The following is a 20,179-nucleotide window of genomic DNA, read 5'->3' as shown; positions in this document are numbered from 1 at the left end:
GAGTTTTGCTGGAGGTTTGTGGGAGATAGATGCCCTGCTTCCCCTTCAAGCAGCCACTTTGGCTATAAATCTCTCCATAGGTACCTTTTCAAGAAGAGTATTTTTTGCTGAATCTTTCTTAATGCAGTTAAGTGCTCAAAGAACAATTTGAAAGAATGAAAATTTAATTCAGCAATTATTGAGCATCTTCTTAGCACAATGCCTGCACACTGTGGAGGATTAAAAAATAGATGATATGGTCCTTCCTCTTAAGGATCTTTCATGGAAGTTTTTGGGCTGTATCTGGCCCTGTGATGTCATCAGTATATGGAATAACCAATCCCGTTGAAACTACTTTCACCGGTACAGCTTAACTGTAACTTACAGTATTAGAGAGTTGCCAGAAATACTATAAGATTAAGCAACTTCTCTGTGATCACATAGCGTTTGTGTTTGAAACAGATCTTGAACCCAAGTCTTCCTGACCCCAAGGTTTCAACTCCATCCACTGTGCCATGCTGCATAGATTTAAGACAGTATGAGCCAGTATTGGACATTCTGTCATTCATATGAAAATGGGGTATTAAACCACCATTAATAGGGTACATACACTGAATTGTCAGCTTTACCTCTTCTGCTTATTGTATCAGCACCCAGCCTCCAAAGAGTTATCTTTGAATCTTTCCAAAATTCACTTCCTCCCACAAGTCCATTTGATTGCCATTGATTCTTTTTCACCATATCCAATGATTCCTCTCATTTCTGTTCCATTTCTTCCACCCTAGTTCAAGATCTAGGACTAATGTCTAATCTTGAACTAACACTCCTCTTACTAGTCTCTGTGTTTTTGCTTCTCCCCTCAAAAATGCTACCTTCCCATTTGTCACCTGAGTAATTTTCCTAACAAATGCTTTGATTCTCTCACATTTCTGCTCACAAACCCTCAGTGGTTTTTTCCTCATTGCTTATTAAATAAAATTCACATTCCTTATTATTTACCAGCAAGGCACTCTCCATTCCTACTTTGGCCTACCTTTCTAACTTATTTCACATCCCTTCCCTTCTCCTGGAACCAGCTAGTTGGCACAGTAAACGTATGTAGAGAGAGTTGTTTGGACTTGGAGTCAGAAGGACCAGATTTTGAATTCTAATTGTATGACCCTGGCAAGTCATTTAATCTTTCTGAACCTCAGTTTTCTCAGCTGTAAAATGAGAATTGGGCTATTGTTATGATTAAATGTGTCAACATATGTAAAGTTCTTTGCAAAATCTTAAAGCTCTGCATAAATGCCAAGCTATTATTATTCACACATTCTCTTCTGAGCAAACTGAACTAATAACTGTTTCTTATTCTCATTGTCTTTCAAGTCTCCATGCCTTTTCCCCATTCCTGTAATGTACTACTCTCACCATAACAATGCTGTGCTCAGAATTCCTTATAAAGCTCGTTCCCTTTCTTGGCCCATTCAGATTCTTCCTCTTTACATGAAGTCTTCCTTTAATCCCATCCAATTAGAACTGACCTTTTTTTCTTCAAATTTCCAAGCAAACTTTGAGCTATTACTTTTACTTTCAGTATATTCTACATTGCATTATTTATTTGTACCCATGCAAAAGTCATCTTTCTTGTACATTTGGAGTCATAAGCTCCTTCAGGGCAAGGATGTCCTATTTTATTTTTGTGTACCCATTGCTTAATACAAGCATTGCATAAAGTGGGTGCTTAATAAATGATTATTGAATTGGATTAGATTAAACCCTGCTGTTTTTTTGTACTACATTGGTTCTCCTTATAAACTAAGTGGTTAAAATTAAGGGTGAAATATATGATTAGAATAATTTTCCTCATTTTAGAACTCCATATTGCAGCCTTGGCCTCATTAATACCATATAACCAACCAAATAAATGGGGAGGTAATGAAAAGTTACGGATTATACACAGAAACTCCCTCCCATCTGCCCCATGCCTACCTCCCCCAAAACAGAACAAGAAAAAAATGAACTTTAATCACAATTGAAGTAGCTTAATTTGGACATAGAAGAAACTTTCTAGTTAGTTATTAAATCAGCCAATCAGTAAACTCTTATTAAGTGCCTACTATGTGCTAGGCACTATGTTAAGCACTGGTGATACAAAATGAGACAAAAGATAGTCCCTGTCCTCAGGGAATTTATAATTTAATGAATCTGTTGTTCATTAATCTAGAATGGTTTAATTGTGGTTTTACCTTGAAACAGGGTTGAATTAAAATCATAGAACAACAATATTAAAGAGAATCCTCATTAGTTATTTCATCTAATCTTTTCCATTGCATGAATCTTAATGACAGCCATCCCTGACAAATAGTTATCTAGTGACAAAGGACTTGCTGTACTCCTTGAGGTAGCCCATTCACTTTCTATTAACTCTACCCTGTTATATAAGTGTATATACAGGAAAAGAGGCAGAGGGATGTAATGAATAGAATGCTGGCCTTAGGGCTAGGAAGACCCAAGTTCAAGTCCTGCTTTGAATGAATGGTGACTCAGTGACCCTCGTCAAGTCACATAACATTTTAGTGCTCTGTACGACATTCTAAGTTTATAAATTGCATAAAAGATGTAAACTTGTATAGGTAGAGGAAATTCCGCAACAGAAACCCATATAAGTGAAATCACAAGTCTTGGTCCCTCTCCCTAGTCTCTCTATATGTGCTACATCAAAAAGGTGTGTATATGTATATAAAATAGTGAGTGTGTGTTTGTGTGTGTGTATAACTTATTATGCATGTGTATGGAATATGTTATATGTAAGTAGATGTAATATCATGTGTAGTATGTGTTTATATATATGTATGTGTGTGTGTGCTATTACTTACATTCCCTATATTCTAGCTTTTACTGAGGCAGACTTTATCTACAGTATAAGGAAAAACTTCCCAATAGAGCTTTCCAAAAATGGAATTCATGATATATCAAAACTTTTTAATCTCATATTTCTGTGGGTCAGTAAACTTTATACATGAGTTCTGAAACATTCTGGAATGAAAAAACTGGGGGAAAAAAAAGTATGACATTCCTTCCAAGATACTTTTGTTCCAGTTTGCTCCTCTGTGAAATGAGAGTTTAGACTCCATGACTTCCAAGGCCCTTTGCAGCTCTAGATCTCAGATCCTCTCATTCTGTGGAATAGGCCCACATTTTATCAAATCATTACCTGCCTTTGCCGGTCCCCTTATCCCTCTCTTTGTGATGCTACACGTCCAGTGTTCTCCCTTGTTACTCATCTTCAGTAGACCTTGTCTTTACCAATGATTTGCAGATTTTAGAGAGCTCTTTATAATACAGATACATATGTAGTCCAGGTGAGTCTCTTTCCCATTATCCACTTTAGTATATTTGCATTCGCTCTTTCTCCCAGTCCAGTCCCACCAACTAAGCTGCTCATTGTTTATAAGGAATGAAATAGGTGGATCAAGTACATGGAGATGACTTAACAAAAACCAGTATTCAGACACTGATTTGTATTCATCTCTGGTTTTGGCTCAGTTCTGTGCTTTAAAACCATAGTGATGCAATTAAAGATTATACTTTTCTTTCATTTGTACAAAGCTTGGATATGGATAAAATTTTAAAAAACATTTCTATAGTGTGTTCCTACATGTTTCTTTTCTTCCAAAGAAATCTCAATTTAAGGTTATGACCTAAGAAGTCAAAGTTATAAAATGGAAAGTACTGACTCTGTAACTAAGAACTTATGTTCACATCCCATCTATTCTCACTAGCATTATGATCTTGAACATATCACTTAGCTTAGTTTCATCAGCTGTGAAGTAAGGAGGTTGGGAACCTCTTGAGTTCCCTTCCAACTTAAAATCTAAGGATTCTATGAGCCGGTATTTGAGGGTGGTCTCTGTTTGGATTAATAAAACTTGTCAGAGTTGTAGTAATAGAACAGATTTATTTGGAATAAGAGAAAAGCCATAAAAAATTTTAAAAATAGTTTATATGTATAATGGATATCGTTTCTTGCCTTCCCAGTGGGTGGGGAGGGAGAGAATTCAGAACTGAAAATAAAATATTTTTAAATTAAATTTAAAAAAAGATCAATCAGAATGCATTAGTGAATGTGCTTAAGAATATCTTTAAAAAAAAAACTTATTAGAACTTCCAATGTCCAGTAGTATATTAATGTGAAATAAATGTTGCTACTTTAACACGTAGAAACACTTGAAAGTTTATTAAGTGTGCTAAAACATTCAACTGGGATTCTTGAAAATTTTGGTAGTTGAAATAGTGTCCAAGAATCATGTTTTAATTTAGTTAGTGAAATTTTAAAAAATGTAAATTCAAAATGAATGAAACTCAAATAAATGAGGTTTTTCTCTCTTACGTTAATTACTTCTTTGGTATGGGCTCTTAACCTAGAGCCTGCAAACTTATTTTTATAAAATTATTTTGATATTTTGAAAAAATATTTCAGTATACTTGGTTTCCCTTGTATTCCTTTTCATTTTCAAATGAGTCACAATCCTTATATTTTATGCATTTTAAAACATTCTGGGAGGGGACCTACAGCCTCTATCAGACTACCAAAAGAGTTCATGACACAGAAGAAGTTAAAAATCACAGGTATAAAAAGACTTTAAATATCACCTTTTGTTTTTATTGTTAATGGGCTGCTAGGTGCAGTTAGTGGGCCTGGAATCAAGAAGACTTGAATTCAAATGTGACCATAGACACTTAGTAGCTGTGGCAAGTCACTTAACCCTGTTTACCTCAGTTTCCTCATCTGTGAAATGAGCTGGAAAAGGAAATAGCCAACAGAATCTTTGCCAAGAAAATGGGGTTGTGAAAAATCAGCTGCAGTTTAACAGCAGCTCATGTTAACAGTGACACTCAAATTGTTTAAAAAGAATTTCAATTTGAAGATGAAGGGAGATAACATTCCTATGTTAATGAAGCATAGAGGCAGAGGGATGTTAGAATAAGATCTAAGAAGACCTTATGATACAGTTCGTTTGGAACAGAGAACATGTGAAGGGGAAATAAGGTTACCAGAAGCTATAAAGGTAGACTAGATACAGATTTTGAAGGACCTTCAGTGGCTGGTTGAAGAGTTTTTATTTTATCCCATAAGTAATAGGGGGTTTTGTGGTCTTTGTCCAGTTACCAATAAGGTGACAAATTTGTACTAATTTAATGAATTTATTTTAGCAAAGCCACAACACTTGAAAGAACCTATGGACCTGCATGGATAGCATATGGACATTCATTTGCAGTTGAGAGTGAGCATGACCAAGCAATGGCAGCTTACTTCACAGCAGCACAACTGATGAAGGGGTATGTGACAAGCAAATTGATCGGTTTAATGAAGAAATTAAATGGTTTTCTTAAAGGACTATATGTTACTGTTTAGGTACTAAACTATTATGTAGTACCTTGTGGTCTCTAAGATAAACCCCAGTGGAAGGTAGCAGATTATGGAGATCTTCCTTTCAATAGCTTAGAGTTTGTCAGGCATCTCTGCAGCCATGGTATAGGAGAAAATGCAGTAGATTTAGAATCAGAGGACCTCAGTTCAGCACTAACTGATGCTCAGTCCCTCTGGCAGGGAGTGACTTTTCTGGGCCTCTATTTCCTCATCTGTAATGAGGAGGGGATTGACTACATGATCTCTGAGGTTCCTTTCAGCTCTACACACATTTCTAGTGTTTCTTCTCTTATAAGAAATAGTGAGTAAAAGTAAGATCAGGAAGCATTCACTTACCCGCTTTCATTGATAAGTTCCCAAGCAAGGGAATAATGGAACATTTAGGGCAGGAAGTAGAAGGGAATAAGTTTAATTTTTAACCATGTCGAATTTCAAGTGCTAGGAGGATGTTCAGGCAAAATTGTCTGACAAATAGTTGGAGATTTGGTACTGAAAGAAGCTGAAGAGTTCAGGGTTCAAGATAAAAGTGTGAAAGTAATGGGTATAGAAGTGATAAAGTCCTAAGATTACTGAGGGAATATAGAGTGAGCAAAGAAGGGATCACAAGATGGCACATTAAAGAATGAGCACTGCCATGCTGGAGATGGAACTTCTACTATGAGAGGGTCAGAAGTGACTGGATGGAAAAGAAGTGTAAGTTATTCTTTTAAGAAGTTGGGAAAATAAAGAGAGAAGTGGGATTTAAGAAATAGAAATGAATATGACTTGTTCAGGATATTATAAGTTGAATTACAGCCTGATCTTGTAGATGTGCTATGCTAAGGAGAAATAGAAAATAAGGTGTAATTTTAATAACGTTCGTATCTTAAAGTAATATAGGATGGAACTAGTCAGAGAAGGATCAGTAGGCTCTTCCACAAAATCCCAGAACTCCTGTGAGTAGATTTAAATCCGTAGTTGCTGGTTTGGTGTTTGAATTATGTTTTAAGAAAAGATCATATACGTGAATTTCTAATAGGTTATTAAATTGTTGCACTGATGCAATTGAATGTGTGATTTTAACATTGTTTTAGGTGTCACTTACCAATGCTGTATATTGGATTGGAATATGGTTTGACCAACAATTCAAAGTTGGCTGAAAGGTTTTTTAGCCAAGCTCTAAGTATTGCACCTGAAGATCCTTTTGTTATGCATGAAGTTGGAGTGGTTGCATTTCAGAATGGAGAGTAAGTACATAAAGACAAAAACATAGCATCAGCCTGAGTTCCTTTTCTAAATTCATCAAAACCTTGATCAAATAGAAATTAATCCAATTCTTCATTAAATGTAATCTTTGTTTTACATTTCACTTTTAAAAGAAAGACAAGACAAAAAGCAAGCTGGCATTGTACGGTAAGTCTAAAGATAACAGTTTTGGGGCCTCATATTATTAGCTCAGTTGCCTAATTATTTAACTCTGAAAGTACTATTCACTCATTGACCAAGAAGTACTGCATAATTCTCAATTATCCAGGATAATTCTGATTTTGTTAATTGTACTGTATTTATGCACTGAACTGTAAATAATATATTTTAGGGAATTTTTGGTTGGAACAAAGGATTCCTTTCCTGATTAACCCTTAGATGAACAGAAAATGCAGCTAATCAAAAAACCATAATCTTTGACTATTCTAATTTATTATGATTTTACTATTATCTCTAATAAAATATTTTATAAGCTATTCAAAGAAAAATATAATCTCAAATTCATATTCACTAAATTATTTTCCCTTCAGCATTATATTTCTGATTTTCAATTTTTAAAAACATCAGTACACATTTTTAAATTAAAAAAAAACATCTGGCTTTTAATCTTATGCACATGGATTACTTAATGCATTAATCCTATATTATCTTTTTTTTTTTTTTTAAGCAATTGGGGTTGAGTAACTTGCTCAATGTTACACGGCCAGTTATTTCTGGGTGTGGTGCTAAGTATCAGAGTCTGGATTCAATCCCAGGTCATCCCAACTCTGGGGCTAGTGCTCTTACTCACTGTGCTACCTGGCCGCCCCTGTCCTATATTATCTTGAACTCAACAAGCCCTAATACTGTAATATCAATTGCCAGATATATTTATCTTCGGTCAATTTAAATCAGGTTGCTAACAAAGATATATTTTTACCTTCAAATTTTTATAGTGTTAATGGGAAATATTTATCAGCTATTTGTTTATTTGTAATAATTTAACTGCCTTTTTTCCCCTTTAGCTGGAAAACAGCAGAAAAATGGTTTCTTGATGCATTAGAAAAAATTAAAGCCATTGGAAATGAGGTATTTACTTAGTCACCATTATATAAATACCTAATTACAAAATATACTGCAGAAAAAGAGATACCTTGCAGCAGTCTCTGCCCTCTAAAAGTTAATGTAATAATTGTCATTATTAAAAACTTGTAAGAATTGTTTGAGCAGTCATGTATTTAATTTACATCCCTCTCACACCACTTAATAATTGATATTGTCTGAATTAGTGACCATTTAAGAGAGCAGGGATAGGTTGCCTTTTAGTGATAGGGTAGCCATTCCTTTTGCTTTTCCAGTCATTGGAAGCCTATTAAATGATTATAGGAAGCTTTGACATTTCCAGTCTTGGTGTAATATCCTCCTGATTCAGAGGGCTTAAAATAACTGCATCTTTAGTTGAAGAGAGTTATTAATGGCGTCATTAGCTGCTAAACTCAGCAGGTCCTATTTCTGAAGCAGAAGAGTATTATTGAATCTCAGACTTAGTACTATCTTGAGGAGAGTGGAGCCATAATTTCATATCTTTATAATACTGTGTTTCCCCGATAATAAGACCTATCCTGAAAATAAGCCCTCCCCTTACTGTGTAAGATTCCTCTAAAATAAGCCCTCCCCCCGAAAATAAGCCCTATTGAGATTGCTATTGTAGTGAAGGTGATCCCCTGCGCTGCACGCTACATTACGGTACCCTCTGTATGCACCGTCCCTCCCCCTCCCCCCCCGGGTGAAACGCACGCCTCGCTCCAAGCTGCATCCAATCAGAGCTGCAGCAGTGAGTGCGTCATCCTGTTCTTTATTGAATTCATTATTGAATAAAGGTACATTTTTTTGTTCACATTTACCTGTTTATTAAAATTGCTGTCAATGTTCATTAAAATAAGCCCTCCCCTGAAAATAAGCCCTCTGGTGTTTTTCTGTCCAAAAAAATTAATAAGACAGTGTCTTATTATCGGGGAAACATGGTACACCTTTAAAATTTTAAATATTTGAAATATTAAACCATGTACTACTGTATGAAAGTTCTGCTCTATGCATTTAGCTGGACACTTTGAATATGCATTAATTTTTTTAGGTTAGCAAAGGTATAGGCACTGAAGCAACAATTTAATAGAGTCACCATTTAAAAAAAAAAACCACACCAGTTTTAGACTTTGTTAGCTCTCAAAATCAGGGATTATGCATGTTATTCGATTCACCTTAGCCTTCCTGAACTATACCTCCTTTCATTCTTGTCCACTTGATCCCACTTTGAGTTCCTCTTTCCCAATTGCATTACCCTCCTACCTGTCTACACCTATTTTTTCTTCTGGTTTTGAGTCTTCCTCAAACCATGGCAATTCTAACAATCTGCATGTGACCATAGGCACAGGTCTTATTCTGAGGATTACATTTCTTAATGTGTAAACTTTAAAATTTGTTTTGCATAAAATGGCAAAACAGCAAGGAGAAAACTGCCTGTTTTTTGGTCATTAAACTGCATTAAATTAATATAAAATATAAATGAAAAGAACTTGAATTTCCAGTATGCTTTAATCTGACATCTCGTTATTGTATGGTAATGAAATAGCAAGTATTGTGCCATTTGTGAGGTAATTAAATATGTACAAATCTAGTTGAAAAGTATAAAGTAGTTATTTTAATGACAAATTATTTTGTAGGTAACAGTTGACAAATGGGAACCTTTGTTGAACAACTTGGGCCATGTATGCAGAAAACTTAAGTAAGTGATGAAGTGGAACATTTTTAGCACACATTGTTAATTCTTATAAATTCTCTGGATTGTATGCAATTTTTAATGTTTTTATTCTACATGAAGGTATTACTTATGTCTAGGCCTTCAAATTACAAGTGTAAAGTATGATATTGAGCATCTAGATCACTTCAAAAACAGATATCTTTGTTGGTATTTTAACAACAGAGGTAACTGTTGAGAAAGACAGTGAACCAGATATAATCAGTTTTCTTTTTAAGAATTTTATTATAAACTTAATGACAAACTCAAAAATCAAGGGGCAAAATCTTAGTCAAATCCCTTATCATTTAACAAGGCAGAACCAAAGGAATTAACAAATAACAAACAATACTTTCATTTCATGTCAATGTGAAATTATAACTTTTGGCCCTACTAACTTTCCTTTCTTAAAAAAAGTATGTAGTTGTATGTGTATACAGTTCTAATTTTCTGATTTTATCCTGATTCATTTTATATAGAAAAACTTCCATTTATTTTTATGGTACTATAATATTTCATCACATCAATATACCATAATTCAGCCATTCTCTTAATTTTTTAAGACATGTAGCTTGTTTACAGTTTATTGACATTACAAATGGAGCAGCTAAGAAATTTTTGTACAGATTGGTCTATTTTTCCTTTTTATAATTTATTTTTGAATAATGGTCCTTACAATGCAAACAAAAGTTTTGCATGTAATTCTTCTTGCATATTGCTAGCCTCACCAACTATGTATGAAAATGCCTCTTCTTTGGTACCCTGCCCATATTAGACTTTATCTGTATATATTATTAAGTATAGATATTTGTCATTCTAGGAGGTAGAAGAAGACAGCATCTTAAGGTTATCTTATATTGCATTTTTTTTTTTTTGCATGAGGGAGTTTGACAGTCTTTCCATGTGGTCATTAACCATTTCAGTTTCCTTCTTTGGAGATACAGCCTGTCATAGTAGAGCTAATTACTAATCTGGGCTTGGCATCAGGAAAACCTGGATTCAAGTTCCTCTTCAAATACATGAAAGCTTTGTGACAAAGCAAATCACTAACTTCTGAGTGCTCTAGTTAGTCCAGTTCATGTTTCCTATTCCTGTCCTTATTAATTTCTTCATAAAAATGTCTCTGAGAGAAGTAATATTGACCTTAGATATATGTGTCAGTTCCGTTTATCGGATATGTTTATTTCAATTTTTTCCCTTAATTTTAGAGATTGTAGATTTTTGTTATGCAAAAAAAAAATTCTTTTGCCAGTATGTAAAAAAAAAAATTCTTTTGCCAGATAGAACTTATTAAATTGAGTTATCATTAAGGATTTTATTTGTCCATAATTGAGATAAATAATATTCCTTTTTCTTAGTTTTTTAAAATAATTTTAAAAAATGCTTTGTAGCAACAAAGTTAAGGGTTTATGTATAGTATAAGTATGATCTAGACCCTTGTGTGTGTGGGGGGGGTGGGGGTTGCCAGTTTTCTGGTAGTTTTTATTGAATAGAAATTCTATTCCCTTGTGGATTTTAGTATAGAACATTGGAATATAAACTTGCAGTACCTTTTGGTGTTTTTCCATTTTCTGACACAGCCAGCATCTGTCAGAGGCAGCAGCTGAACCAATATCTTTCTAATTAAAAAACCTTTTTTCACTTTACTATGTTGCTAGTACAAATAACAAGTAATGCTAGATACAAATAGCATACTATAAAGGTTTTAGAATAAATAAAAGAAAATATTTCTTTATATAGTAAGTGGTAAATGTGTGAAACTTATCTTAACAAGTTAACAGGCCAAAAATACAAATTTTTTGAGGAAGGTGGTGATAAACTAATGTATATATTTAGGCTATATCTCTAAGCATGATATAGTTAAAGGAAAAGTAACCAAACTGTTCAATAAAATGTCCATGGTGGCAATGGCAAAGAAAATACTGTACAGGCTGAGTAAACTGATATTATGTGACATTTCTTCTGGAAATGTGTGTTCTTGGAACTTAGAAATAAAACTTGAGATTTTAGGCTTTTTAAAATGTATGCACTATCAACTTATTTTTATTTTTTACAGAAAGTATGAAGAGGCACTAGAATACCATCGTCAAGCCTTAGTGTTGATTCCCCAGAATGCTTCTACCTATTCTGCTATAGGTTATATACACAGCCTAATGGGCAACTTTGAAAGTGCAGTTGACTATTTTCACACGGTATATCTTCAATTTATACCTTGCTAAAATTAAAATTAAGCTACACCCAATTTTTAAAAATTCTTTTTGCTAGGTCTGTTTTTTTCTTTTTCCTATTTTAAAGCTGCAAAATTTAGTTCCACAAATATGTATTTAAACACCTTCTATGCACAAGACATGGGGTAGGGAGTTGGGGTGGGGGGCAGTATTTGGGAAATAAGGAATCCTTCATGGGACTTAATATTTTAATTTAATCTTGAAGGATGAATTGAATTTCATCAGATAGAGATTTTCTCTTTGCAAGAGAAAATAATTTTGTAGGATGTGTAACTGATTAAACTTAGGAACAATTTTGAGCCTGTGTTTGAGGTTTGAGATAGTGCTGGGCCCATTATAACTGATGATTATTGATTAATTTGCTTTTCGTCATAATTTTTATATTAATGAGTTAACAAATGCAGGCATAATGAAATTACTCTTCAAGTATTGTGTATGTATTTTTTTCTGCCTTAACATTTAAACCAGTGAGAATTTAATTAATATATCTATATGTATCTAATAACTTGCAGAGAAGGATCTGTGACAAAATGCACAACCAACTAGTAGTACTTGATTCCATTTAATTCATGAAGTTAAAATTGACATGGAAGAAAAAATATGAACTTCACATATAAAATGTGGATATTATTTGTATCCATAGAGTGTCTTAAAGGGAAATTTAATCAAAGCATTCTTTGGTGCTACTGCCAAATATTTTTATGGTCTTAATGAAAACAACTAGTATTTTTAGATATTGCTATAATATTTGCTCTTATTGCTTTAATTGGCCATTCTTCATAAACAGTGGGTTTTATGCAGGTTACCTTAGGTGGGACTACTTACACAAAATGGAAAAACAAGATTTATTATAAGTATTTCACAAGTATTTCTTTTTCTGCTTGTAAATATTCTGACCCCCTTTTTGATAGGCTCTTGGACTTAGGAGAGATGATACATTTTCCGTTACCATGCTTGGGCATTGCATTGAAATGTACATTGGTGATTCTGAAGCTTATATTGGTAAGATGCTAATTTTTCTTATTGGTATCATTCTTGATAACTCTTTTAACTATGTAAAGTGTTTCCTTTTTGTAGACAGTCACTTTTTTGTTAACTACTTTCCCATTCCAAGTCTTTCATTTTAATTCAGTACTTCAGTATTAGTAGGTTCTCTTTCTACAGATCACACAACACCTGTCTCTAACTTAGTAGGTAATCTTTGTAAATTGCTGTGGCCAAAAAATGTATCACCTTAAGAACAACCTAGTAAAGAATATATCTAAACTTATGCTTATCTTCTGGTAACATGCATATAGTCATTCCTTCCCCAGGCCTCTAAAGGTTTTCCATCTTGACATAAAAGACATACCAGAACTGATACTTCACTGGCATCATGTTTAAAAAACCTGGCTGGGATTGTCTTCATCATGATGCGACATAAGAGTCGTATTTTATTGGGAGCTTCTCTTTCTAAGCATTCTTAATATACCCCAAAATACCTTTTTATTTTGCTACAGTGATGCTGTAGGAGATAGTAGTCATCAAACACTTATTCATGTAATGTTTCACTTAAATATTGAAATATTTCTAAAAATGCTTTTTTGCTATTGATACATAAAAGCACTCTCATGAAGTCGCTGTGTAGGTTATAGTAAAGACACTCTTCATGAGCTAAGGTAGAAAATGAGCAGGACTGTCATGACAGTTTGTCTTTAACTCTTGAAAATGTTTAAAAATGAGTACCAAGGTTAAACAACTAGAAAGAGAATTATTGTCATGGACATATAGTACACAACTATACCAATTCCTGCTTTTATACGAGGGGACTTCAGCATTCCCACTGATATGACCACAGATGCTCTAATTTCCCAAATCTTCAGCTCAGTTTTCCTGACCTGCCTTTTTTTTTTTTTGGAGGGGAGAAGGGCAATTGGGGTTAAGTGACTTGCCCAAGGTCACACAGCTAACAAGTGTGTCAAGTGTCTGAGGTCAGATTTGAACTCAGATCTTCCTGACTCCAGGGCTATGCCCCCTAGCTGCCTCATGACCTGCTTTTCTATTCCATCTTAGCTACACACAAAAATGCTCATACTCTTGATCTTCCTATCCGCCCTTTTCCCCTTCTGTGTTCAGAGGCCAGTTTAGTCATGATGGCAGGAAATTGAATGATTAGAACTGTACAAAAATTATATTTGAGTGGCTTGCCTTGAGAAGCAATGGATTCTCAATTCTTAATGCTCTAAAGCCGAAGCTAGAGGATTGCTAAGGTCTTTTCCAATTCTCAAATTCCTAATTCTACAGATTCCCAAATTTCCCTGTCTAACGATAATCTTTTTTCATTTCAGCTTTCCATTTGTCTTATGACCTGTAGTCCTGCTATCCCTCCTCTCTAGGACCTCCTCATCAGTTTATCCCCTACTGCTTTCCCAGCTCACCCCAAGGCACACGTCTTTACCCTTTTCTTCCTCAGTCTTGACTCTGTGCACCAGTAGTTCATACTCTGTTCTCTGCCCTTGAATCCTACTGCCAAGCATGCCTCACCAGACCCTGGTCATGGATTACATAATCCTTTTTCATTCCCATTCATATGATGTTAAATGGAACTAGAGAACCATGAAACTTCTAATTGGGTCCTCTCCAAAATTAATTATCAATCTTACTAAGGTGTTCTCTGTGGTGAGCCCATCTTCCCAACTTCTCTAACCAGTTCTCTAGCTAGTGCACCACAGCAGCTGTTTCAGATTTTCTCATTTCTCCTCAAGCCTCCTCTAGCACCACATTTCAGATGAGGAACTCACTTCATACTTCACTGAAAAACTGACATCTTTGAAAATAGATGCTCCCCTTCCCCATCTACATCATTTCTTCTGCTCAAGTCTCTGAAGAGGTAACCCTAATTCTTGCCTACAGAGCCCCTTTACTTGCACCCTTGATTTCATCCCCTTCTTCCTTTTCCAGAATATTATCCCCATTATCATCATCCCTACCCTCTATTCTTTAATCTCCTTATCTACTGGCTCTTTTTCCCTGTTATATACAAATATGCCCTGTCCTTTAAAAAACACAAAAAAATCTTTTCACTTGATCCTATCATTCCCACTAACTTTCATTTTATATCTCATTATCTTCCCAGCTATACTCCATGAAAAAGTAATTTATACATGGTGCCTCCCTTTCTTCCCTTGTTACTCTCTTCTAAGTGGTATTGTAATCTGACTTGTGACCTTGTAATTCAGCTGAAACTGATCTTTCCAAAATTATCATAGATCTTTTAATTGCCAAGTAAAATAGCTTTTTATCACTCCTTATCCTCTCTGACCTTTCTGCAGCATCTGACACTGTCACTCACCGGACACTTTCTCATCTCTGGGTTGTCATAATTGTTCTCTTGGTTCTCATCTGTAAAGCCAATCATGAGCAGCTCTCCTGAGGACTGCTGCTGTGAATAACTTTTAAGGATCTAATTGCATAGTATAGTGAACTCTCTATTCAGGCATAAACTAAAGCAAAACTTCATTCACAACAATATAACAAAACAACTTATTAGTAAGGTGGCCACATAGTCTAACAGCATATCATTCAGTAAATCACAATCTCCTCAATCAGTATAGGGCACCCAATTCAAGTCCTCTTTCACCTTGACTCCAGATTGACTTCCAGTCATCCTTGAGGGGCAGCAGAAAGGACAAACACCATCCACCCCTAGGTCACAGTAAGTTACAATGTCGTCAGTCAGCACTGCATACCCAAGTCAAGTCTTTTTTCATCTTAACGCGAGGCCAGCTTCCAAACCTCATGGCTCTTCTTCCATGCTCCCAGCTCTTGCCTGGATTTACAGGTAGGCAGCTCCCTGCTCCAGTTCTATATCTTAGCCTATGGGGACTGTTCCACTCCAAGCCTTTCTCAGTTTCTTTTTCTATGAAGACAAAGCTTAACAGAGCTACAACAATATTTACAGACATTGCGACACTGTTATCTCAATTCACTGTCTAGCAAAGTAACATAAACCAACAGACAAAGCTTCTGTCTGAGAAATCAAACACAAATCAACAGTAAAATCCCAAGACTTCTGTAAACAGGAGTAAAGTCCTCTTTCAGGGCTTCTGGTAAAGTCCTCTTTCAACAGACAATGCTTCATTCTGACAAAGTCACATCAACACAGACAGAACCAACAGAGTACCAACATGTTCACCTATCCACTCCTCTTTCCCCCTAGTTCCAGAAATGAAGTCCCTTACTTTCCAAACCAACATCTCATTCTATTCTTTTTTATCTTACCCCCTCTTATCATTTTGATAACCTTGCTCCATTTTATTACTCCTTCCTTTTTATGCATCGTTTTTATAAAAATATTCTTTATTATAAACTTGGCAGCCACTAACAAAGAGACCTTTAGATATACAAATAAAAACATTGTGCATGAAATCATAAATTCCTGTTATTTGCAGTTCCTATTATTTAACATTAATATGTAAATTGACTTTTACAGAATGTCGCCTTTTACAAAAAAATTAGTCAAGCATTTATTTGCTTAAGGATAAGAAGTCAAAATTTTCCCAAAAAAATTTTAAAAAAGCCCCCCTAGAGGAATTTACATTCTATTAAAGAAACTATCTATATTGATATAATTAAATATAAAAAGTTATTAAAACTTTAAACTGCAATAAGCCTTTTGAGACAATCTGTATATACAAAATAAATACAAGGTAATTTCTTATTAATTGTCATTGTATGACATAGCAATATCCTTTTAGGTTTATGTACCATTATTTGTTCAACCACTTTCCAGTTGTTGGGTACCTAGGTTGTTTATGATGTTTTCTATTAAAAGCAATTTAAAAGTATTTTTGTACAGACATATCTCTTTTTCATTTTCAGTAGCATCCTACCCCAATAGTGGATTCACAGAGAAGCAGTGTGGTGTAGTGGGTAGTCTTTTGGGCAAATCACTTAAACCACTCAGGACCCAGACAATTCTCTAAGGCACAAAGTCACATCTGAGTTGCTCATTTCCAGTGAAATCACAGAATCATAGATCTAGAGCTAGAAGGGACTTCAGAGACAATTAGGTTCAGAGACAATTTGGTTCTCAGGTTTCCTCATTTGTAGAGAAGTAAGAGTCTTGTCAAATTCACACAGGTAGTGACCAGCAGAGCTGAGATTCATGAAACCAAACCTAAAAATTAATCATTGGATCAAATGGGAGTTTTGTAACTCTTATTATTTATGATCATTCTATATTGTTTTCCAAAATTGTGCCAATTCACAATTTTGTAATCAGGGTAATTCAGTGCTGAAGCTGTCTTTTCACAAGGCCATCAACACTAAATTACCATTTTAAATTATTTTTGCCAACTTACTGGTTACATGGTGACATTTGCATTATATTAATTATCAAAAAACTTGAATATTTCCTCATGATTATTGGTAATCTGTGTTCTTTTAAAAACTATTTGTATCCTTTGATACAAAAAGTATTTCTGTACAGAGGGGAGTGGAAATAGAGATTACTCTTAAGTTTCTTGGTTACATAAAGATTTTGGATTTAAAACTTTAATCAGAAGTATTTATCACAAATATTTTCTCTCAATCGTTTTCCTTTTTTTTTTATGAATTACTTGCATAAAAGCTATTTTTGTATAATCAAGTTTACCTACTTCTATTTTCCATAATTTCTTATATTTTCTGAACAGGTAAGAATTTTCTAATTCCAGACATTTGCAATAGGTATGAAAAAAATGAGAAGATAATGGAATGTCATATGTTTTCTTAAGCTACTAATGCTTAAATCTGCACCAAGACTTTTTGGAACACCCTCTATAAATTAGTCCTCTATATGGAATTTGTTAATGTGAGACATGGCTCTAGTCCCATTTTTTAAAATCATAGTTTCATCATAGTTTTTCATCAGTTTTCCACTTAATTTTTGTTATTATTAATTCAGCCTCTACTTTTTAGTCTTACATTTATTTATCTATTACTAGGCTACTGTATAACTTTGGTTCTAGTGCTTAATTATTTTGTTCTATTAAGCCTATTTATTTTATCTATTACATGATCATTTTAATCCTTACAGATACATGAGGTCTGGTCATCAGGACAAATCTTTTTCTTTCTTTCTTTCATTTTTTTACAATATCACTCAATATTTTTGACAGTTTGTTGTTGTTTTAGCTGATTCTAAGATGTGTAGCCCATTGGTATTTTAATTGGTATTGCTTTAAAGCTACAAATTAATTTGTAAAAATATAATGGCCGTGTTTACTTTCTTGACTCCGTTTAGGTATGTACATTTAATGCCTGTACAATTATTTAATTCTTTATTTCTGTATAGTTGTCTTATAATTTTCCTTCTGAATTTCTTGTGTAAATCTTGATAGATTGATACTCAGATATATAGATAAATATATATTTTGATATATGTAATGTATTCATCATTATTGTAAATGGCATCTCCTGTTTTAAAAAAGTTTTTATTTTTTTACATTTCTGTCACTTCTTAGTGACTTTCCTCCGCAGTTAAAATCCTTCCAAAAATTATTAATCTAAACAAATCAACAGATTGGCCGTGTCTAAAAGTATATGCTTTGCTCTATACTTGGAGTCATCCATCTCTCTGCCAAAAGGAGGAAGACATGCTTTATCATCAGTCTTCTAAAATAAGACTGTTCGTTGCATTGATCAAAGATCTTTTTGTATTCTTCTCCTTCTTACATATCATCTCAAGTTTTTCCTGATTCTTATTCATCATTTTGTGTGGAACAATAATATTTTATTTTACCACAATTAGCTTATTACCCTGTCAGTGGAGATTTACTTTGCTTTCATTTCTCTGCTTCCACAAAATGTATTGCTATAAATATTTCTGTATACATGGGATCTTTCCCTCTGCCTTTAATGTTGGAGGCAGTAATGTCTCCCATTTATTATTTTTAAATAGAGTCAACCTTAGAATCAGGAAGACCTGGGTTCAGGTCTCACCTTTGGCACATAATGATGTTGTGACTCTTGAAAATCACTTAACCTCTTAGTGCTCTAAACCTGTAGGGTCAAACTCAAATAGAAGTGGATCCCTGTGGGCAGTATGCTAACTTAGAAAACCACAAATTAGCATTATCTCTGTTTTATTTTATTTTTTGTTTACTAAACATTTCCCAGTTACATTTTTCCCAGTTATGTTTTAATCTGGTTCAGACTGCACCCAAGAGTTTTGTGGGCTGCAAGTTTGACACCTGTGCTCTAAGCAAGTCTCTAAGACTTTAAATTGTAGAGTAGGTGCCAACCTGTATCGATAGAGTTTTTTCATTCAAGAGTTCCCAGTTCTAATGAAATTACAAGTCTAGTCCCCTATCCTTACACATCTCAAATCTAGGCATTGTGGCAATAATCACTTGAATTTTTTCTTTGTTTTTTAGGTACAGAGATCAAAGACAAATTGAGGTGTTATGACTTTGATGTACATACAATGAAGACACTGAAAAACATCATTTCACCTCCATGGGATTTCAGAGAATTTGATATAGAAAGACAGACTCTAGAAGAAACTGGGCTTATACCATTAGAAACGTCACATCATTCAAGGAAGAACACAGATTCTAGGCCTCCGTTGGAAGAAACCTTTGAAATTGAAATGAATGAAAGTGACATGATGTTAGAAACATCCATGTCAGACCATAGTACATGATGCAGAACCCTGATCAAAATTTCATTTTGTTCTAATATGTTAGTATTTTGTCATTTCCTTGTCATGTTTGAAGAATTTACTATTTTTTTATATGAATTCAAACTACATCTCTACATCTAGCATCAGAGAACTAATGCCTGCCTTAAAAGACTGGATAGCACACCTTCACAACAGATGGTTTTCCAGTTTTACTGATTCTAAAAAAAAAGTTACACATTATGGAATAAAGAAGGTAAACCATCTTATGTTTTTTAAACTGTAATGAGACCCTTTGACTGCTATTAAACTGTGATAAATACTAAGAAATTAATATGAAATTGTTTACAATACATATCAAAATTAATTTAAAACAGCTAAAGGTTGTTATAGTGTTAAGGCTACCAGATTTCTAGCCTGCCAGTGAAGCACATTTTGTCATTTTAAAAAAGCCAAAAGAATTATAGGGAATCTTAGTGTAAAATTAGCATTTTGTTCTTTAAAATAAATAACTTCAAAGTAATCCCTTGATCTTTTTAACTTCTATGTCCTAGTATATGGGAGGCAAAATGTGTTTGATTTCATCTCATTTTTGCATATTAAATTGATGACCAAGTTTTTAAACTGTGTTAAATGTTAGGTTCTCTTCTATTTTTGGCAATTAATTTTAGCATCTTTAGTACTTAGATAATTTTGAGATTGTGTAAAATATTAGCTGGCAGTTATTTTTAATGGTACATAATTTTGATGTTATGAACAGATGACATCTAGTTACATTATCTGAAATTGATTTAGAAAGTGTAGAACATTCTTCTTCTGGTATATAGCAAGAAGAAGTCTCCTAATACTATATTGTGTTAAAATGTGTAGTATGGCTGATTTTGAAACTGAAACTGTGA

The 20,179-nt window shown here is 34.1% G+C and overlaps 1 protein-coding gene across 1 annotated transcript in view; it reads left to right on the top strand.

Annotated features, from left to right (window-relative positions):
* The window catches only part of CDC16 (cell division cycle 16), a 61,732-nt gene extending 41,929 nt beyond the window's left edge, over nucleotides 1-19,803 (top strand). The window contains exons 12-18 of the mRNA XM_069094052.1: nucleotides 5,176-5,301; nucleotides 6,466-6,618; nucleotides 7,642-7,705; nucleotides 9,337-9,398; nucleotides 11,467-11,602; nucleotides 12,550-12,640; nucleotides 19,036-19,803. Of these exons, the coding sequence (XP_068950153.1) occupies nucleotides 5,176-5,301; nucleotides 6,466-6,618; nucleotides 7,642-7,705; nucleotides 9,337-9,398; nucleotides 11,467-11,602; nucleotides 12,550-12,640; nucleotides 19,036-19,304 (901 nt within the window). The 3' untranslated portion in view covers nucleotides 19,305-19,803. The remainder of the gene's footprint in view (nucleotides 1-5,175; nucleotides 5,302-6,465; nucleotides 6,619-7,641; nucleotides 7,706-9,336; nucleotides 9,399-11,466; nucleotides 11,603-12,549; nucleotides 12,641-19,035) is intronic.
* The last annotated feature ends 376 nt before the right edge of the window (nucleotides 19,804-20,179 follow it).

Source organism: Petaurus breviceps, unplaced genomic scaffold (assembly GCF_028583685.1).
Source record: "Petaurus breviceps papuanus isolate PSGF00001 unplaced genomic scaffold, PetGlider_PUasm1.0 214, whole genome shotgun sequence".
NCBI lineage: Eukaryota > Metazoa > Chordata > Mammalia > Diprotodontia > Petauridae > Petaurus > Petaurus breviceps.
This window is presented reverse-complemented; position numbering and strand designations above follow the sequence as displayed.